Source organism: Drosophila ananassae, chromosome 3R (genome assembly GCF_017639315.1).
Source record: "Drosophila ananassae strain 14024-0371.13 chromosome 3R, ASM1763931v2, whole genome shotgun sequence".
Taxonomy (NCBI): domain Eukaryota; kingdom Metazoa; phylum Arthropoda; class Insecta; order Diptera; family Drosophilidae; genus Drosophila; species Drosophila ananassae.
In genome coordinates, this window is record NC_057930.1 from 6,277,064 (window position 1) to 6,300,407 (window position 23,344).

A 23,344-nucleotide genomic window follows, 5' to 3' on the forward strand; every position below is an offset into this window, starting at 1 on the left:
CTATGACAGCTATAGGATATAGTCGGCCGATCCTTATGAAATTTTGTACATAAGATATTTTGGTCAAACATAACATGTGTGGAAAGTCCCAACCCTCTAACTTAAACAACACCAAAGTTATGGCATTTCCGATTAATCAGTTATATGGCAGCTATAGGATATAGTCGACCGATCCCGGCCGTTCCGACTTATATACCTGCAAGGAAAAAAAGGATGTGTCCAAAGTTTCAACTCGATAGCTCCAAAACTGAGAGACTAGTTTGCGTCGAAACCGACAGACAGACAGACAGACGGACATGCTTATATCGACTCAGGAGGTGATCCTGATCAAGAATATATATACTTTATAGGGTCGGAGATGTGTCCTTCACTGCGTTGCACACTTTTGACCAAAATTATAATACCCTCAGCAAGGGTATAAAAAACAAGAAAGGAAAGCTAACTTCAAGCGGAGCCGAAGTTGATATACCCTTGCAGTTAAGCAGAAGCTTATGTTATTATTATATATATCGGATCCTATATAGTTGTCCGATCCTTATGAGAATTTCACCATCAACAAAATTTCTAATGAAAATATTGGAAACAGCCCCAAGCATCTTTAAAAATAGAAAGGTTGTGCCGTTTCCGATCGTTCAGTTATATGGCAAGTATAGGATATAGTTGGCCGATTCTTATGAAACATAGGATTAGATTGCCCAAAACGGAAACCATAGATAGTCCCATCATTCTAGCTTCAAAAACAACAAAGTTAAGCCAATTATCCTAATAAAATTTTGCAAATCGGATAAGATTTCCCAAAATGCAGTCTGTAGTAAGTCCCATCCTTCTAACTTACAAAAGAAAACAAAGTTATGGCATATCCGATCAATCATATAATAAACATGTATTATATCTAAAATAAATGCGCAAAGATAAAAAATTAAAAAAAAACTGGAAATTTCGTTTTTCCAGTTTTTCTAGTTAAACCAATTGTTGAATGTAACAATTTATTTTGGGTGTGCGATATAAAATAATAAATATTAGAAAAGTATTGGCGGAGTTGGTTTGCCTGGTTTTTTTTTAGCTTTTAATCCATGATTTGGCCCAAAACGGTGGTGGCTGCATTTATTTATATGCATTATATGCTCAGTGGGGACATATGCATATGTATAAAGCGTTCTACTCATAAAATTTTGCATTCTTCTCATTAAGACATGAGACACTGAAACACAAAGTAGAATTACATCAAAAGTTGCCATCAAGCAACAAAGTTCGAGGCTAGCCGAGTGGATAGCGTCGTGGTTCCTAACACGGAGGGCCTGGGTTCGAGTCCAACTTGAGTCAAATGTTAACGTTTTACTTTTCAAGCCCAATTCATATAGTACATCATATAGTCTCAAAGAAAGTGAAATTGATATTTAAAAAACCATTTCAACGGTGTAAAGCTCTTTTTAATATCTTTCTTAATTATAAAGTTATGAATTTTTTCACTAACAAAGTTTTTTTAATTTTTTGACGTAGCTTAAGGTATTTCAAAAAGTTGTAGAACAATAGTTGCTCATATGATAGTAACAAACATTTTCCAATTTTTTTCAGGATTTTTAAGATAAAAATAGTGCAAACAGACAAACCGACAAACCGACGCAAACTGGCTTCATTTTGAAGAAGAAGAAAAAATCGAATTTTTCGAATAACTTCTGAATGAAATGTCGGATCGGGTCGATTGAGGTACCAATCGACGCGTATTTAGAATGCGAATATATAAAAATATTCTATCTGGGGACTAAAATGTGTCCACCAGCCCCACTTTAGTGATAAAAAAATTGTTTACTTTCACCCTAATTTCTCCCAAACCAAATAACTTTTGGAATATGTTTCGACAAAAATTATCTAATTGAAACAATACCTTTCGATTGGTATATCATTCATTTAGATCGGTTGCCTACAGAAAATTTTTAATTCTTCGGCTATATATAGAGTTTCCTCGCGCACGCCTAGGCATGCAGGTCGTCACCTCGTGGACTTCCGTCCACAGTGATATGCGTAATTTCGAACTCTAGCAGCAGCAGAGGGCCGGCAGAATTACTTCTCCTTCTTTGTTTTGACATTCGAAGGGCAAACCTTATTGAATTGATTTGTTTTTCGAACGAAATTTGACATTACGGCCGGACAAGGCGGTGACAGGAATTTCAGTACTGCTGGGCGTTGACAGGAATTTCAATACTGCTGGGTTTTTTGAGCTTGTTCATGTATGTGTGCAATAAACTCAAAAATATAGAGTAAATTCCTTCAACTTTTACTTTATTTGTCTATCGGTTGGGACTTTCCACACATGTTACATTTGGTCAAAACATCTAATGGGCAAAATTCATAAGGATCGTCCGACTATATCCTATAGCTGTCATATGTTTATGCTGTGGCATGATTTTTAAGTTAGAAAGATGGGACTTATGTAGTACAGATTGCATTTTGGGCAATCTTTTCCGATATACAAAATTTTATTGGGATAATTGGCTTAACTTTGTTGTTTTTGAAGCTAAAATGATGGTACTATCTACGGTTTCCGTTTTGGGCAATCTAATCCTTTGTTTCATAAGGATCGGCCGACTATATCCTATACCTGCCATATAACTGAACGATCGGAAATGGCACAATCTTACTATTTTTAAAGATGTTTGGGGCTGTTGCCAATATTTTTATTAAAAATTTTGTTGATCGTAAAATTCTCATAAGGAGCGGACCACTATAAACGATCCGATAAGTATAAAAATAAAATAAGCTTCTGCTTAACTCCGAGGGTATATCAAATTCGGCTCCGCTCCAAGTTAGCTTTCCTTTCTTGTTTTTTTTTGTGATAATTTATTATATAGTGAAACTCTCATAAGGATAGGCCTCTCATCTGTTAATTTGTTTAATCAATTTGGTTTCCCACAACTACGAAAAAAGTTTGGATTTTAAATAGAATTTTGGTAAAAATTTTTAATTAAAATTTTTAAACTAACCTAATTCAAAAACCTTTGTAAATTAAAAATATGTATAACTTCAGAACCACTGATAAAAAACCACATATAAAAAATATTCTTATTCGGCACGTGCCTGATTTTTTTTATTTTTCTTGCACGTGCCGAACAAGAATATTTTTGATATGCAATTTTGTACACCTATATAGCATATTTTCGTCACAAAAATTGATATTAGATATTTTGGGTTTCGCAGGTTCGTCACCGGTATTTTACCTCGTCAAGATGTTTTTTTTTTATATTATCGAGTTCTACGCAAACCAGTCTCTCAGTTTTAAAGCTATCGAGTTAAAATCCACTCCATCCTTCTTTTGTTTCCAGGCAGTATATAAGTCGGAAAGACCGGGATCTGTCGACTATATCCTATAGCTGCCTGACTGATCGGAAATGCCATAACTTTGGGGCTTTTTAAGTTAGAGGGTTCGGACCCCACAAGTTATAAGATTGTTAAAAAGTCTTGCTGTATTTTTATTGAATTTTCAATTGTTCACAAAATCAGTTATAATAATGCGATTTAAGTCAAATATGCGCCGTTTTGTTCGATGACGAGTCTCTCAAGGTCTCGAGGACTCTCTTGTGGACAACTTCCGACTACCAAGCAAGTTCGCCATGGACATAAATAGGTGGTAATCACCTGGTGCGTAATCAATAGAACAGCTTGTTCAAGCAAAGCGACGCTCACGGCGAGACTGGCAATCCAACAGATCACCATCTGCAAAACAAAGGTTAAAAGATGCTACACAAAGACTCACAGCTGCACTCCGTCAAGAAGAAGAAAGGTCCCAAAAACATTTCATAGAGAAGTTATCCCCAACGAGCTCCAAGTTCCGACTTTGGAGAGCACACTCATCACTCACGGCACCAATAGAACCTGCAATACCAATTAGGACATCCACAGGCAACTGGGCGCGCAGCGACGGAGAAAGAGCCGAGAGATTTGCAGAACATCTTCAAAATTTATTTCAGCCCAATACAGCATCAAATGGGATCTCACTGCCAGCAACATCAGATATCGACACATCTACGTGTGATCCAATTGTATTCGACCACACGAGTTACTCAAAATCTTAAATGAACAACTCAACCCAAAAATATCCCCAGGATGCGACCTAATATCACCAAAAATGATTATCGAACTTCTTCTCTGCGCAGTTCGAGCTATTTGCCAACTCTTCAATGCAATAACGAGACATGAACACTTCCCAGAGAGATGGAAAAAGTCGATCATCATAATGATACCAAAACCTGGCAAAGACCGCACAATTGCTTCATCATATAGACCAATTAGTTTACTAACGTGTCTATCAAAACTCTTCGAAAAATGCCTCTTGACACATATTACCCCACATCCGACTCATCAATTCGGTTTTCAAGAAAAACATGGAACCATCGAGCAAGTCAACCGTATAACTTCAGAAATCAGAAATGCATTCGAACAAAGGGAGAACAAAAGTCATACATTTACAACAGGAAATTCTCAGTAAGATGTAATGCTGCCATGTCCGATGATTACTTCATCAGTGCCGGAGTTCCTCAAGGCAGCGTGTTAGGACCAACACTCTACCTTATCTACACTGCGGACATCCCAATGAGCATGCAACTCACCACATCCACTTTTTCTGATGACACAGCGATCCTAAGCCGCTCGAGATGCCCCAAGCAAGCAACGGCGCAACTTGCTAAATACCTGGTGGCAGTGGAGAAATGGCTAACCGACTGGGGAATCAAAGTTAACGAACAAAAATGCAAACACGTAACGTTCACACTTAACAGGCAAGACTGCCCCCCACTTATTATAAATAACCCTGTGGTTCCGATAGCAAATGAAGTGACATATCTTGGCGTACACCTCGATAGACGTCTTACTTGGCGCAGCCACATTGAAGCCACAAGAACTCATTTAAAGCTCAAAGCCAGCAACCTCCACTGGCTTATCAATAGCCGCCTGCCCCCTAGCCTGGACTATAAGGTACTCCTATACAACACAGTTCTGAAACCAATCTAGATGTACGGCTCTCAGTTGTGGGGGAATGCCAGTAACAGCAGTGTGGATATAATGCAAAAATTCTCAGAACCATCACCGGGGCACCGTGGTACGTTCGGAATGCAAACATTCACAGGCACCTTGACATACCACTCGTCAGAGAAGAGATAGCACAAATCACAACAAAGTACTACAACAGGCTATCAGTACATCCAAATCATCTCGCGAGAGCCTTCACGCGAGTTTCTAGCAGTTCCCGCCTACACCGCAACGACCTTCCAATCCAGCGCTAATTATTAGGACCATGTAGACTCAACAATAAACATATATTTTTTACATAACTTACATTTAAGACATCTAAGATTAAGATTTAAGAACATAAAATTAAGCAAATGTTTTTTAAAAGTTATTAAAGGAAAGAAATACATAAATTTACATCCAATAAACCTATCTAAACATGACAAACCCTAATATAACATTTTTCACCTTTCAAGAAAACTAAATTCACAAAAAATATTTTTTTTTCCAAAATTGTTTCCAATATTGCACATATCTGGGATAATCTGCTTACACAAGTTATAGTTTGATAACACAGGCCGACAATTTCCAACTTTCTTTTTCCTCCACGCATAATTTTACCTGCTCCACAACCTTTAGGCTCCCCTGAACCAAAGTCCAGAACAAACATAGGTTCTATCACCCACCGTTTCCGCGGTACACCTAAGAGAAGAAATTGATCAAATTTTACCATATATTGAATTATGTAGGCCGTGTAATGGCTATGACCATCATTTTTTCCAGTACATATCATTTTTGAAATGTATGTGTACCAACTAAAATTAAAAAATGGTATCTAGCAGTTACCATATCTTTGGAATACTCATCCAAAGTTGAAATCTCAGATTTTCTACTTTAATTTTTGGTCTTCTATGATTTTTTCCCAAACATTTTCCTATGGAAGATTTTTAGTTTCCTATTGAAATCAGTAGATCATACCATGTTTTAACTTGGATTTTAGGGAAAACTCGAAATAATTTTATTGAATTTATTATAGGCGGTTAAACAATGTTTTCAACTAAATTGGAGTTTCTAATCTCATATTTTCAAAAAGTCATGGCTATCTACAATATCTGTAAAGCTTTACTAAACAAGCTGAACCTGCAATAGATACGTTTTGAACATAGAAACAGTTTTCTTCTCTTAAGTGTACCGCGGAAACTGTGGGTGATATAACCCATGTTGTCCTGTGTAATTGACCGATTTGGCTGAAATTTGTTTGCTAGTTATAAATTATCTTTAAAAATATTTTGGCAATAAAACTGTGTCAGAATAGTTTCCTGGACAGGCGCTACAGCAATATGTTATTTTAAGGCTGGTAGGGCAAGAATTTGAGAAAAAGTTGATCTGCGCTTCATTCACAGGAGTCTTCGCGCGAAATCGTATAGCTCTATCTCATAGTCTTTGTGATCCACGCGTTCATACGGACAGACGGACATGGATATATCGACTCGACTGTAGATGCTGATTAAGTATATATATACTTTCCCACCAATATGTTCTTGTACTCTACGAGGTACAAATTTTATCACTTAAAATAAATTTTCATAATATTTTTGTCTTAACATAACTTAACTTCTTCCATTCTTTTCTTACAGATCTACGACAGTTCGATTTAGTATGCTATGGCCGTGGCGAGGGCCCTGGCTGTTAGTGCAACCTCTGGAGTTGGCCAAGACATAGCCAGCGACAATAGTGCCCAGTGCCGCACGTTGGCCACCAAAGTGCGCCGGAAAGGGCCACGCCCTCAGAGACGTTTGCACCCACCCCTCCTGCAGCCCATTCGCCTGATCTTGACACTGACCCAACACCTGCGCCTTCTCCTCTGGCTCTTGTTCTGCTGTTGCCAATTGGCCCAGAGCGTAGTGGAGGCAGAGTGTCCAGCGGTGTGCGAGTGCAAGTGGAAGAGCGGAAAGGAGTCCGCCTTGTGCCTTAACGCCAACCTCACACATATCCCCCAGCCCCTGGACGCTGGCACTCAGCTGCTGGACTTGAGTGGTAATGAAATACAGTCCATACCCGATGACAGCTTCGCCTCTGCCCAATTGTTGAATCTGCAAAAAGTTTACTTGGCCAGGTGTCATTTGAAGCTAATTGAACGCCATGCGTTCCGTAAGCTTATTAATTTGGTAGAATTGGACCTTAGCCAAAATTTCCTCTCTGCTATACCCTCGTTGGCTTTGTTTCACGTTTCGGAACTGCGGGAACTGCGGCTGAGCGGAAACCCCATACTGCTAGTCCCAGATGACGCGTTTGGACACGTGCCTCAATTGGTCAAACTGGAGCTGAGCGATTGCAGATTGGGACACATTGCCATCCGGGCATTTTCCGGCTTGGAAAGCAGCCTGGAGTGGCTAAAACTAGACGGAAATCGGTTGAGTGAAGTTCGGAGCGGCACCATAACTTCCTTGGCGTCGCTACATGGCTTGGAGCTGGCTGGAAATGACTGGAACTGCAGCTGCTCTCTAAGACCTCTGAGAGCCTGGATGCTGCAACAAAATATTCCAAGTGGCATTCCCCCCAGCTGCGCTTCTCCACCTCGGTTGTCTGGCAGAGCCTGGGACAAGCTAGATGTAGATGATTTCGCCTGTGTTCCACAGATCGTGGCTACTGATACCACTGCACATGGAGTCGAGGGCCGAAACATCACTATGAGCTGTTATGTGGAAGGAGTTCCCCAACCAGCAGTTAAATGGCTACTAAAAAATCGGCTCATAGCCAATCTGAGTGCCGGGGAAGGTGACACCGATTCGGAACCCAGAACTGCGGCAGCCACTCAAGGACGAAAAACCTATGTAGTGAATATGCTACGAAACGCCTCTAATCTGACCATTCTTACAGCTGATATGCAGGATGCGGGAATCTACACTTGTGCTGCGGAAAACAAGGCCGGCAAAGTGGAGGCCAGTGTTACGCTTGCTGTATCCAGAAGACCTCCAGAGGCACCCTGGGGCGTAAGGATTGTTCTCCTAGGCGTGATAGCTGCCCTTCTTTTCGTCGGTGGCTCTTCATTAGCAGCTATTTGCTTTTGTTCTCTGCAACGGCGAAGAAAACTTAGACTGTGGAACTCAGTACCGCCAGTAAGACGAAGTGAAAGCTACGAAAAAATTGAAATGACGGGTAGGACGCGACCGGATCTTGGTGGCGGGGCCAGCTGCGGGGGCGGGAGTGCCACCGGAGCGGGTCTCTTCCCTGACCCAGAGGAGCAGAGCTATTTAAGAGCAGGCCACACTCCGTTGAGCGATTCCGATGCGGGGCAGGCGGCAATAGTGAATCCCAGTGCAGCCGGAGGAGCTCAGAGAAGAAACGGAGATTACCTGAACGTGTCCACCCACTGCGATGACGAGGAGGACGAACAGCAACAGCACCTGCACGAACACCACTCACAGCACCCACAGCCAACTGCGAGTCCGCAGAAAAATCAGCAGAGGAAAGGCTCCCAGGGTCGTGTTGTCTCCGCAGCTGGGGCGAATAATTCACCACTATTGGAGGAAACAGATCTGCATATACCGCGCCTCATCGACATCAGCGGGTGAGGCAAACTACTCTTAAAAAATCTAAAATGTTATTATGTGACTAAAGTTTTAATTATACCACTTAAAATAGACACATTAAAATAGGAAAATTAAAATGGTTGAAAATGCCTTAAACCCGCTTGTAAAAGGTATTAAAAGCTATAAAAAACAACGCGTTCTTGAAAATTTGACTTATCTAATAATTTTTCTCAGTGCTAAAAACCTTAACCTCTCCCATATGCATTTTGTTTTTGCGGTTCTCGTTACTTCGAGTGGCAATTGTGCTCCGACCGGCCGTGTCCCTGTCAAAGAGATGTCACGCTCGAGTGCAGAACGCACCCAGATCTCCGTATTGTGTCCGTATTATGGGCAACACTTGACACTTCCACTTTGAGCTCTCGCTGCACATCAGCCCTCAGTCCGCAACACTCCTCTGGCCTCAGCCGCGCTCTCTTTCCCACAAATGGAAAAGCGCGCGTGCTAATGACGCGCGAAATATGCGAGCACCTCCACTTCCACCACATATCCCCAAACATCTATGAGTACGGAGAAGTGCTTTATTTTTGGGCACACTGAGACCTCACTCAGCCTGATTGGCGCTTGTCATGTGAAGGAAATACCAGGGATACGAGTGCGGGTTAATGGATCTGTTTGGTGGGCTGGTTATCTTCATTGACGGGGACGGAAAATCCAGGCCCATTCTAATACAAAGGCGCTTCATTTTCTTTTTATATTCATATATATTTTCCACATTCCCATATATATTTCAAGGAGGAGAGTTAAGTTTATTTAAACCCATTGTGGGTTATGTAAAAAAATCTAATGGGCTCGACCAGCCTGGCTTCCTTCGAACAATGCTTAAGGGGACAGGATGGTTTCAGAAGCTGAAAAAAAACAGATTTTTGCGATTTTTTTTTCATTTCTGAGTGAATATAATTATTCAATTTTTTTACACGATACATGGCTATATTTGGAGAGTATCTAGGAATTTTTTTGTTAAGAAATAATTATTGTTTATCCCGTGACGGGCAGTCGGCCGGAGTCGCTTCAAAAAATTATAATATTATATTATTATAAATATACGGAATAAATTCGATTTTGAGTACCTTTTTTTCAAAACTCCAACATTTATAAAATTTCTCATTTTCTATGTATATTATTGGTTAGTTCATTAGAATAGGGTCTACATAATAATAATTTCTTTGATTTTTTAATTTCTGATGACTACGGAAGGCTGTGTGCTTCCCCGAAACAGCTCACCATTCTTTCGTGACCTCTGCTTCAACAGAAAATACTGTTAATAATTTAAAGTATAATTGAGTCAACTAAATTTTTTTGTACCCTAGAAATTATTTAAATAAACATGTAAAAGTTTCAAGACGATTGCATTTTATTTTCTTGTTAAAAAAAATTTCAAAAAAACGTCCAAATTTGGGCCGTCACATTGGTCTACTACCTTAAAATATTAGTTTCTTGTGCGGGTGAACGAAACCATTTTTAAAAATATGGGATTTTGAATTTTTGGCGCGGTTGTAAAGTCGGAGGTACCATTTTTACATAAAAATTAGCCCATTATTGCCCGTAAAAATGTAAAAAAAAAATTAAAAGATAAAAAGCGTTCGTTCATCCGCAAGTATTTATTGTATTAAAGATGTGTGAAACATTTTATTTAGATCCGAGCATTACTTTTTGAGTTACGTTACGCACCGACTTAAAAAAGTTGTTTTGAGAAAAATGCGTCTAAAGTTTTAAAATCAATTGAAAGTATATGGATAGAAAGAAACTAGAAAATCGGTATCTCAGCAAGTTTTAGTCCGATCAACTGAGATAATGTTCTATTATATAAAAAATTTCTGAAAAAAAAATTTTTTTGAAGTCTCAAACCATCCTGCCCCCTTAAATAATTATTTAATAATAGCCCCAAGCCTTACAAAATGCTTGCGTTTGAGTCTAATATGAGTGCGAACCTGACAATATATTTACCAAAATTTTTAGACGCTAGCAACCGGGGTCATAATATTGGTCAAATTTTTGAATCTCAGTGAGGGAGCCATCTCCGACCCCAAAAACCTATCCCTATTCTGTCGACTTAAGTATATACATACATATGTATGTACGTCTGTGGGTACAGGCGAAGGTGGTGTTCTAGGCGAACTACTCCCTTAGATTAATATCTATCGGCTCTAAACATGGCATACGTCCTTCTTTTATTTTCACGCAGTATATAAGATATATATAAACGGCCGGGATCAGTCGACTAAATGCTATAGCTGCCACATAACTGACCCCTTGCAGGGTATATTAGTGTTGTACAGGGTCATCAGGACAACGAGTAGATAACAATTAAGCATACCTTAAAAATAAAGCATATAAACCATAAGTCAGTCTATTCATCTAACAGTCTAAACCAGTGGTGGGCAAAACGCACACATTTATAACATTTGATTGTGTGCGTAAGCAGCGAAAAACAAAGAGAGCAACCCATTCACTGAGCGAAAAACTTTGTGTACTAATTCGTTCATCGGTAATTTTGTAAATATTGCACAAAATAAGGTACTTTTTGTATTTTTCAGACTTGTATAATGAATTTACACAATTATAATAATAAAATATGAAAATATAATACAAAAATAAAAGAAAAAATACGAACTATAATAAAATTAATAAAGATAATAAAAAAAAATAATAATAGGAATATAAAAGAAAATATAAAACGAATAATAAAAAATTAAAATAAAAAAAAAAAAAATAATAAAAATTATTTTATTATTTCATCAATATTAATTTTACCAGAAAACTCTTTTATACGCAAAAGGTCCCCGATATGGACGTCAGATATTTTATTTCGTTGTCGACTTTGAATAATTTTGAGAAACATTTTTCTCAGTGATTTTTTTGTCGCAATGGTCGTGCTCCAGTGAGGTCCGATCATCGAATAAATTCATTTTCATTGGTAGAACAGAATATTTTTGGCGCTCAAATGAAATGAAATGAGAGAAAAATGCCAACTTTGGCCCTCTCACGAAAGCTAATGAGAGTGCTTCGGAGAGGAGCGAGCTCGCTCATACTGTGCGTGTGCCGGCAGCGCTGCAGCAGAATTTTTGGCCCTATGCTCGCGAGTTATGGGAAATGAGAGTTTGCCCACCACTGGTCTAAACCGTCTGTGGGAGCCGGCAACGGGCGGTGACGTCACAAATGAGAGCGGAGATGCTGCCAAAGAGAGTGTACAGGGATCGACGGACAAGAGCGATTTGGGAGTCGAGGAATAGCAAGCACACAGAGCGGCTGTATTACAAGACCAATAAATTAAATAAATAATAACTAATAATATAATAAAAATAAATAATAAATAATAATAGACCAATAATAACTTAATTACCAAAAGTTCATCATTCTTGGGGAAACTTGCGGGCTAATACATTGGCGACGAAGTATATTCTATTTTGGAAGTTTTTTTTATATAAAATAATTGGTATTATAAAATAATTGGTATAACAAAGCATTTTTCTTTGTCACACGGCATTGCCAGCTCAATAAATTGGTGAACGAAGCAGGAGAGGCTTTGTGTTCTCTTTCAAAGGGAAAAATGGCTTCACGAAGAGAGGCTGCGTTAGAAAACAAGCCAAAGTTGATTTGAAGAGATTTATAAATGCAATAGAGGCTGCGTTCAAACAAGCCGAAACTGTATTGAATTAAAAGGAATTAATTGTAAATCAAAAAGAGGCTGCGCGGAAGAGTTAAAATCTAACAAGCCAAAAAGAAAAATTACGAATTAAGAAGAGGCCGTGCGTAAGAGTTTCGCCCTAAATAAGCCAAATGAATGTGTAGACTACACACTGTAGAGATAAAAGTAAAAAAAAAGGAAAGGAAATAAAAGTATATAACTCGAGCCTGCGTTCAAACAAGCCAATATTGGAATAAAAAAAAACTTTTTTTTTTGTTTTCTGTTTGGTTTCACGATGACTGAAAATTGTTTAAAACCGTTCCTATGCGACACCATTGTGAAGTCGGTGCTTCGAAATGAATGGGAGAGGTGGTTTAGAGCATTCACCATATCATTGGAGGCCGAACAGATCGAGGCACCCAAGATGAAGAGAACTAAACTCTTTTACATGGGGGGCGTACAACTGCAGACTGTCGCGTTCTCGATAACAGGTGCACTGGTGGATTATGATGAAGCCCAGATGATGAAAATGATGTCTTCGAGATTTTGGTGGAGAAGCTAAATGCTTACTTTTCGCCTAAACAAAACTCCACTTTTGAAAGGCATTTGTTTCGGAAGTTAGCACCGCTCGAGAATGAGAATTTTGCGAAGTTTATTTTACGGTTGCGGCAGCAAATCTGCAAATGTTCGTTTGGCCAATCTAAGGTGGAAACCGAGGAGATTTGTCTAAAAGACAAGATAATAGATTCGTGGGCGACGGTAGATTTGAAGAAGAAACTATTAGAGAGGGAGTATTCCTTGGACTAGGTCATAGAAGCTTGCCAGGTTGAAGAACAAATAAATAAACAATCCGAAGCCATGCTGATAAAAACTACTAACACCAGCACCGACTCCATAAAAAAAGTTACGGCTGGGAAAGCTAAGGCGGATGTTGAGTGTTCCAGATGTGGTCGAATGGGTCACGCGACTAGCGATTTCTCCTGCCCGGCGCGAGTTGCAAAATGTAACAAATGCTCCAAGATAGGTCATTTTTCACGGAAATGCAGAACGAAACTGTATTCTTAATCAAGAAACGGGAATCTTAAAAGGCGGCAGAATAACGTTCGATGCGTGGAAGATGAGCACGCTGGGTGCAAACGGAAGAAAACATGTGAGAGTTGTTTTAAGATATGCAGCGAAGGAGAAGAAGGACTTATAAATTGCCTAATAGGAGGTTATGAAGTACCTCTAATTATTGATTCGGGATCGAAATTTAACCTGATTAGCCACACAGACTGGGTGAAGCTTAACCACGGCAATACGACCCTTTTTATCGTTAGATCGCATTCACAGAAACAATTTCGTGGATACGCATCTGAACAATTACTGGAAGTAATTTGCGTTTTTGATGCACCGATATCAGCTGTGCCAAATGCGGAGGTTATTGCTACATTTTTTGTCATTAAAAATGGACGTCTGTCATTATTGGGCCGAGAAACCGCCATTGAACTCAACGTTCTTCGTCTGGGCCTAGATATCAATCAAGTGGAAACGACCACACCGTTTGCTAAGTGGAAAGGGATTAAAGTTAAACTATGGATTGACCCCCAAGTTATCCCTATTCAACAGCCAGTCCGAAGGATTCCCGTTGCTCTCGAAGAGAAAGTAGCTGCCAAGCTGGAAGAAGGTTTAAGTCGAGACATTATCGAAGCGGTTACTGGTCCCAGCGCATGGATCTCTCCCATTGCGCTGGCGTTCAAGGAAAACGGTGATGTTAGGTTGTGTGTTGATATGCGGAGAGCAAATAAGGCCATTCGTCGGGAAAATTACCCGATGCCGACATTTGAGTCTTTTATGACCAAATTAAAAGACGCAAAATTCTTTTCGCGTCTCGACCTAAAAGACGCCTATCATCAACTAGAACTCGACAAAGCCAGCAGGGAAATTACGACGTTCATAACCCCAAAAGGACTCTTTAGGTACAAACGGCTAATGTTCGGAATCAACTCGGCTCCGGAAATATTCCAACGTCACCTCGAACAGCTTCTGGCACCCTTTACCAACGTCATGAATTACATTGACGATGTCATTATATTTGGAGCTAGCGAGGAAGAACATGACAAGACAGTAAGAGAGGTCTTCAAAGTATTCGATGGAAACGGTGTCTTACTGAACGATCAAAAATGCACCTGGAAAACGAACAGACTCAAGTTCCTGGGTCACGTCATCTCGGATAAGGGTATCGAAGTGGACCCGGAGAAAATCAATTTAATCCGAGGGTTTCGGGAACCAATTAACAAGGAAGAAACTCGAAGTTTTCTAGGGTTGGTGACAAACGTTGACTCATTACACGGAACCGCTAAGACAATTTCTAAAGGACTCAAAATTTAGCTGGGGAGAGGTGGAAAGAGATGCCTTTCGGAATCTAAAAGATCGATTGACGGAAGTACCAAACCTCGCATATTTCAACACGCGAAATCGAACTCGACTAATAGCAGATGCCAGTCCAATAGCGCTTGGAGCGGTATTACTGCAGTTCTCAGGTAATGGTGACCCCCTAATTATTTCATTCGCTAGCAGAGCTTTGTCATACATTGAGAAACGTTATTCTCAAACAGAAAAAGAAAGTCTGGCTCTCTACGGCTTCAATCCTACCAATTGAAAAACATCTATAAGGCGGGAAAAGAAAACATATCGGACTCATTATCCCGACTCTGCCAGACATCTCCAAGCGATTCTTGTGTCGGAGACAAGGATTACAGTATACTACGGGTGGTCGAAAACAGTATTCCCCAATCGATGACCATTTCGGAAATTGCCAACCATTCAACAAAAGATGAGGAGATAATCGATGCAATGTCCTGTTTGGACTGCGACTCATGGAAACCTGGATCCCTAAAACAACTTTACCCATTTCGCTATGAGCTCTCAGCTATAGGAGCCCTTCTGTTGCGTGGTAACCGCATCGTGATCCCGACATCGCTTTGAAACCGAGTGCTTGAGCTGGCTCACGAAGGGCATCCGGGAGAGTCTGCTGAGAAAAGACGTCTGCGATCTAAGGTATGGTGGCCGCTGATTGACCGTGACGCAGAAAAATACGTAAACCATTGCACAGACTGTCCTCTGGTGTCACAAAATCCAAAGCCAGCACCAATGGAACGGAATCCATTCCCAACTGGTCCGTGGATTTGGGTAGCTTCAGACATATTGGGGCCCTTACCAAATAATGAATTCGTAGTAGTATTTATTGACTATTACTCTCGCTATATGGAGTTCAAATTCTTACGCTCTATTACGTCAGCCAGTCTGATTGAAGTGATGAGGGAGATTTTCTGTAGGCTGGAGTACCCGAAACATTTAAGAACTGACAATGGACGACAGTTCATAAGTCAAGAATTCGAGGAGTACTGCAAAACTTGCGGTATAGAACAAGTCAAATCTCCACCCTATTGGCCTTAGCTTATGGAGTGGAAAATAGGAATAGATCTCTGGTTAAACGCTTAAAGATAGCTCATTCAAATTCAAAAAACTGCAGGGAAGAAATCCAGAAATTTGTGCTCATGTACAACGTCACTCCACATGGCATAACTGGTGTAGCACCGACTCAACTCATGTTTAATAGGGTTATCCGCGACAAAGTTCCATGCATAGATAACATCCAAGAGAAGGGTATAGACTCTGCTGAAAGGGACAGGGATTGTATATTGAAACAAAAAGGAAAAGAAGAAGCAGATAAAAAGAGGGGAGCACAGGATAACGTATTTAATGTAGGGGATAAGGTGCTTTTGAAAAATGTAGTTTTTCCTCATAAGTTAACCCCAAGTTTCCAGGAAACCGAATATGTGGTTGTCGAGAACAATAACAACATAGTCAAACTTATGTCAGGAGACAGAACTCTGACAAGAAATGTATCTCACGTCAAAAAGATACCAATATATGCAAACGATTTGGAGGCTCATTTACACTCTTCTATAGGCAACACTCAACCCAGGATAACATCAACCCAGGAGAACCATGGAGACGATGAACGGAAAGGCCAGCAGCGTAGACAGTCCACGGATAAACTGGACCCTTTGCCCACCAAGTCCTTGAAGCTAAAACTCGTTAACAAAGGAGGGATGTGGGAGCCGGTAACGGGCGGTGACGTCACAAACGAGAGCGGAGATGCTGCCAAAAAGAGTGTAAAGGGATCGACGGACAAGAGCGACTTGGGAGTCGAGGAATAGCAAGCACACAGAGCGGCTGTATTACAAGACCAATAAATAGACTTAATAAATAAACTTAATTACCAAAAGTTCATCATTCTTGGGCGAACTTGCGGGTTAATAAACCGTCTATCAGTCTATTTCGATGCATTTTATTGAAAATTAATTTCAAATATTAAAAAATGGGAGAAAAGTGCCAATTTTGTTCCGATCGTTGGAGCAATGGCGGCTATAGTTGACCGATCCCGACCTATCCGACTTTAATACTCCGTGAAAAGAAAAAAAGTATGTATTTGTGAAAAGTTTGAAGTTGATAGCTTTTGAACTTAGCTGAGATGTTTTTTTACTGCATTGCACATTGTTGACCAAAATTATAATACCCTGTGCAAGGTTTATACCCTTACTTCTAGAATTGGTCTAAAGAGACATACAATAAAATAAACAGATAATTTTATAAATAGCCCGGAATCTTTAAGTGATTATTTTCTTATCTTATTTTAAAGTAAGTCAATCTTGTAGTCAATAATTTTAACTTTTTTGCTCATAAACTAAACAATTTTTGTGATCAAAAATATTTACAAACCAATACTAATACTAAATTTTATGATTTCCTAAATAATCTCTAAAAAAATAAACGATTACGGTCCCTCGTTAAGTTAGATGTAAAATTCAGATTAAAAAAAGCCATTCAACCAACATATTGGACAAATGCATTTTTAACCAAACCGTATATTTTCACCCTTAGAACCGATTCGGCCTCGAGTTCCATCTCCAGTCAGGTCGACGCCGCAGCTCGCTTGGCAAGTTTTGCCGGACACTCATGGAAAACTACGGCCATTGCTACCACGAAGATCAAATCGCCGCACAGCAAACCGGCGACAACAAACCCCGTCTCGACTACACCCTACGTACACTACGGAGGAAGAAGAGCAGCCGACGACGGAATTGCCACGTCAGTGTTTTGTAGCGAGGGCCAGGAAAGTGATCTCTTCGATAGCAATTACCCGGACTTGTTGGACATTGCCAAGTATGCGTTGGCTCAGGCGCAGCAGCAAAGTCAGGGACAATCTCATGGCCAAAACCCTCCCATGCCCAACGGGAGCCTTTGCACGTTGCCCCGGAAACTGAAGACTAGTGGAAAGTACTTCTGTAATTCCTCGGACAGTCAGTCAGCACTTTTGGCTGACAATTCAAGCAAATACGGCAGCAGCATTCTTGGCGACGGAACTTTTCTGAACGAAGCTATGGGTCTGGGTCGTAGATACTCAGCGGAGTCCAGCTATGCGAATTACTCAAGTACTGCGACCTACACAGGTGGAGGTCAAAGGGCAAACAGCTTTCTCAATCTGGTCCAAAGTGGTGCTCACAAGGGCCCAAGCGGCTTATTACTGGGACACCTGGGGCAAAAGCCAAGCTTACCCTCCAGCCCAGTGCAGCATCAAAGATCCTTATCAAGTGCGGCCACGCCCCTTTTGGACTTCACCGCTCTGGCGTCGAGGGCCGCCGGGGCAGCCAACTCCTCAGTGGCCGCCTACGACTACCATGCTGCGCAGCTGGAACGTTTCCTGGAGGAGTATCGTAACCTGCAGGACCAGCTATGCAAAATGAAAGAAACCTGCGACACGATCCGGAAAAAGGAGACTCCGCTCCGAGTGGCCGTTGGCCAGTCGGCGGCTCAGTTGGCAGACCCCGTGATGTACAGTGCGGCCACGCACAGTCCGAAGCCGCCGATGACGGGCAACTTGAAAGCAAAGACTCTGCTCCCAGGACAAACACCAGAGCCGCCGCCCTACTGGCTCCACCGCAACGCTATGCTCAAACGTCTGAACGCGGATGGTGGTGCGAATGGGGGTTCCGGCATGGCAGGTGACTCACCCGCCTCACAGCAGTCAGGCCAGGACATATTTAAAAGCTAATCGAAAACATGTACAGCCGGGGAATTAAGCGAAAATACGTATATAAGGGTTCTTCGGACATCCGAAGAAGGCATGATCTTTCTTTATGTGAAATAAATATACTAATTTTATTCAATCTAATTCATTTTGGTTAATATACTTATTTCATTAAATAAAAAAATATATATAAGTAATTTTTCATGTTTGACTTAAAGACAGATATAGTCAATTGTTTTCCGATCTATGAATGTACATATATTCTGACAAAGAATATTTATAATCATTTGCAAGTGATTACAAAATACTGCCCATACTGTCACAGTTACTTTTTATACTTACAATTATAATTGTAATAATAATTATCGATTGAACATTAGTTCAAGCATTAAAACTGAAATTTTTGCAACTGATTTGAATTCTATCCATATTTACTCGCTTTGAAAGCTCATGCCTGGTAAAAGAACATGCATTTGTCTGGATAGTTAGTTAGGATTAGGTAGTTGGAGGTCACTCAACTGGTTAAATACCCAGCCCCTCTATTGTATTATAGAAACACTTTTTCACTCTTTATACTCGCTATAAAAAAATATAAAACACATAACGAAATTGTTAAGGAGAAGCTATAGAATAACATTGTAAGTGTATAGTCAGTAGTCCCCTTAAGCAAAGGACACTTTCTAGAGTAAACCCTATTGGACTGTAGAATCCTAGTACCCTTAAAACTCTCGTGTTAGTTTAACTACAAGTGTTTATGTAATACAAGCAATCTCACATAAACCAAGAAGATAATATTAGATAATCTAATAAAATCATATGTTTGAGTTGTCACAGACTGCGAGAATTGATGGATTGACTGAAGTATCGGTTGATTGTTTATCATTTCTTTTACTTTATGATCACAAATTGTAAGCCAATCACTGAGTTCAATCGATTGCGAAATTGTTGACTTACAATAAAAACAAAAAGTATAGCATATTTTAGGGTGTCTCTGAACTAAAAATTTTACAAAATTTTCACCCAACCAACAAAAAAATAAAAAAATAAATTAGTTGAAAATTAAAAAAAAATATTTAGTTTTCATGGGATCAATCGGGAACATAGATGGGACTAATAAAATGATTAATGGACTTAAAACAGCGGTCGACAGGGACCTTTTTTCCGGATCAGGGAGCCTTTTAAACGTCGAAACAAAGTTGGCAAAGTAATTCTTCCGGCCCTCGGCTGCTGCTGATAGAGTTGGAAATTACGAATATTCGATATTCGTTCTTAATCACTAATATTTTATTATCATTCTAAATATTTTGCTCAGAAAAATATAACCCCATGGTTTGATGATTAAGATATCTGCCTGTTAATCTTAAGGCCGTGGGTTCGATTCCAAGCAGAAAAATCTGTACTATGAGTTGATTTTTGTTTACTTCAATTTTTTTGTAATATCATTATTATAATAACGAATATCGAATATTCGTAATTTCGTACTATATTTTCGTACGTTCGAAATGCTAACCTTATATGAATTTCCTTGAATACCTTGAAATCATATCAACGTTTTGTGTACCGATCAGTGATTTAAATAAAAATGCAGGAAGCCTATACAATGATTGCCGGAACGCTGCTGAAATATAAAAGCGTTCAAATGTTCACTTCCTCTCCGGGCAAAAAACAGTTTTTTTTGTCAACATTTTTTTTTCTTATATAAAAACGAACTATTTTAATGAAACTTTTTATTATTTAAAAGATAATAAACATTTTAGTCCGGTCACACTACCCAAAGAATTGTGAGCAAAATAATTTTTTGTGTTATATTTATTTGGAAAACAAGACCAATCCTCTTGCGAAAATACCATTGACAGGTTTGGATGCTGTCTTGCACAGTGTCGGCAACTGAAAAATAAAAAACACCTCACGTGGTGCGTGGCTGCACACGAGGGGTAATAAAGTCAGCGCAGAAGAAGCCTTAAAGGATCTAAGCAAACTCTTGCCTATTGTAAATGGATGGACATTATTATCACTCTCAGTCGATTGCTTCTCCAACTTTCGATGGACATGAGTCGATTGCTTCTCCAACTTTCGATGGGTATGCCACAATTTCTTCTACACAACTTAGTGATGCTGCTACCAAGTTGAAGGTTGCCCAACGAAATCTTTTGAAAAAGAGGAAGAAACCACTATCACCCACTATGAACTCTAAAAAGGTGCATAGAGAACTGAAGTTTGATTCACCCTCAGTATCAACCAGCCAGGAAAGCTCCAGCAATAGATTTGCCTTACTAAACATGGAAGTGGACCTAAACTGTATCACACATGCTGAGGAAAGAACAATCAATGCAGAGGGAAGCCCTACTAGATCTCCTATGGCTGTTCAAGAAAATATATCTGACGATAATGTAGACACAGATGTTTTAGGCAATAGATCCCAACAGAATGATTCTAATAGAAATTATAATCCTAAAGAAAATGCAAAACCACCGCAAATAGTTTTAAGCATTGCTAACCTAAATGATCTATTTGACTTCATTTCGGAGGTCACTAGCTTGGATAACGTAACAGTTAAAGTCAATCAAGGAGTTACGGCTAGAATATTTCCCAAGGACTCTACAACTTATAGAGCTATTGTCGACCATTTTGATAGAATTTAAATTGAATTCCATACATACCAAATGAAGGAAGAGAAGCCTCTCAGAATCGTAGTTAAAGGACTTCATCATAGCACACTATCTACTGAAATTGTTGCCAATTTTAAAACATTTGGCTTCGATGCTCTTCAGGTGCATAACCCAAGATCAAGGTCGAACCATGATGTAAAATTAAACATATTTTTTATTAATATTAAGCCTTGCGCTGGAATTAATGCTATATATGATATAGTAACATTGTGTCGCCAACGGGTGAGAATTTAAAGGATGCGCAAATCATCAGAAATTGCTCAATGCATGCGATGCCAAGAATTTGGCCACACAGCTAAGTACTGTCGTCGACACCCAAATTGTGCTCGATGTGGCGAAGACCAAGATCAACCGCCAATCTGCATGCACTGTGGAGGCAATCATTCGGCAAGCTACAAGGGTTGTCAGTCCTATCAAAATTACCTCAGGCGATCTATGGGTTCTGCAAAGAAGCAAACAACGCGACAACAACCACAACAACGTCATCAGCAACAACAGTCAACTCGACAACTAAATACTCCACATATTTCTGCAACCAATAGTGGAGGTTTATCTTATGCTTCAATAGTAAGAAATGGAAATGAACAAGCTCAACGCCGTCTACATGATCTCCAAGCGCAGTCACAAGTACACAAATCGAAGGAAAATGTGCAACAACAATATGCGACTGATGTTCAGGCAATTTTAGAGCAACAGCAACAGCTATTTATGAAATGGCAACAACAACTCCAAGAAAAGCAGCAGCAGCAATTCCTTATGTGGCAAAAACAACAAATGCAAAACAAGCTAAACAGTCAACGACTTGAACGTCTTGAAAATATGGTTTTTGAAATGGCAAACTCGATCAAGCAATGGACTGGAGATAAATCACTTCTTCAGCTTCCCAACAACGCTTCAGCCTCACAATGAACACACTCAAAATTCTTATTTGGAACGTCAATGGCATTTTAGGTAAAGCCAGAGAAATTGAACTCTTCGCGCACACCAACGATGTTGATAGCCTACTCTTAAGTGAATTAAGGCTCAATCGAGGAGAAATTGTCAAAATTTATGGATATTCCTTTTATCCAGCATACAAACCGGCAAGACACAATCACGGCACCGGAGGAGCGGCGGTATTGGTAAGGAGCTCTCTTAGTCATTTTCCACAAAGTGTTATTGAAACACAAACCATTCAAATGTCCTCTATCAAAGTTGACACAGGTTTGGGTATCATGGTAGTATGCGCAATATACTGTCCTCCAAGAAACAGAATTGAAGAAAGGCATTTCACTGACATACTCGCTTCTTGTGGTCAGAGGTATCTGGTCGGTGGTGACTGGAATGCTAGACATTGGATGTGGGGCGACACTTACAATTCACCAAGAGGACGCGAGCTAGCTGAATCCACTGTAGAAACAGGGGCTAAAATTCTTGCCACTGGTTCACCAACTAGATACCCTTATGTACCTGGCCACACAGCTTCTTGCATAGACTTTGCATTATACCATGGGATACTGGATTCTCAAATAAGTATAGGCCAAAACTGGGATTTGGACTCGGATCACATAGCTCTCGTTGTTAATCTGCAAACAAATGGTGTACAGATCAGACCAAGCCCTCGTTTAATTACAAGCCGAACTGATCTCAATACTTTCAAATAACATCTTGAGACCTCCTTTCAACTAAATTCTGTTCTGAACTCTAGAGAAGACATCGAGAATGCAGTTGACATTCTTACTGATAATATATATAGAGCTGCTACTGTTTCAACGCCACCAGAACCTGTTCTTCGTCCTATAAGCTATGGCATTGTTCTTACAAGGGAGGCGAGAGAGCTAATCAAGAGAAAAAGGAGCCTTCGAAGAAAAGCAATTCGTTCTCAAGATCCTTTGGACCGAAATAGATGGCACCAGGCTGAGAGGCAACTACGAACTGTTTTAGATGAACTCCGAAGCGATTGTTTCGAGCAAAAGTTATCCTCTATGGACAATACCGTTGACGCAAACTACTCACTATGGAAGTGCACAAAATCGCTTAAACGACAACCTTTTAGACAAGTTCCAGTCCGATGTCCTGATGGTGAACTGGCAAAAAATGAATTGGAGCAGGCTAATGCTTTTGGCCAGCATCTAGAGGATCGCTTCACTCCCTTTAACTTTGCATCGGTAGAACAGACTAGAGAGACCTATCAGAGTTTGGAGACTCCATTGCAGATGTCACTGCCTATTAAGCCTATAAGAGTCGAGGAAATATCTGATGTCATACAATCTTTGCCCAAAAACAAAGCTCCGGGTATTGATCGAGTTTGTCACGCTACGTTAAAGGCCTTGCCTACAAAAGCAATCCTTTTCATAGCATTAATTTTTAATGCAATAATTAGGATCCAAGTGTTCCCAAA

General features: G+C 39.9%; 1 protein-coding gene across 5 annotated transcripts in view; it reads left to right on the forward strand.

Moving 5' to 3' along the window:
• LOC6496701 overlaps positions 1-19,358 on the forward strand; it is a 57,716-nt gene extending 38,358 nt beyond the window's left edge. For 4 of the 5 annotated variants that reach the window (XM_044716087.1, XM_044716083.1, XM_044716084.1 and 1 more), the window contains 2 exons: positions 6,639-8,572; positions 17,149-19,358. In XM_044716087.1, the coding sequence (XP_044572022.1) occupies positions 6,666-8,572; positions 17,149-18,319 (3,078 nt within the window). In that variant the 5' untranslated portion in view covers positions 6,639-6,665 and the 3' untranslated portion in view covers positions 18,320-19,358. Of the gene's footprint in view, positions 1-6,203; positions 6,557-6,638; positions 8,573-17,148 lie in introns of those variants that run through there. The other variant, XM_044716086.1, reaches the window with a different exon arrangement.
• The last annotated feature ends 3,986 nt before the right edge of the window (positions 19,359-23,344 follow it).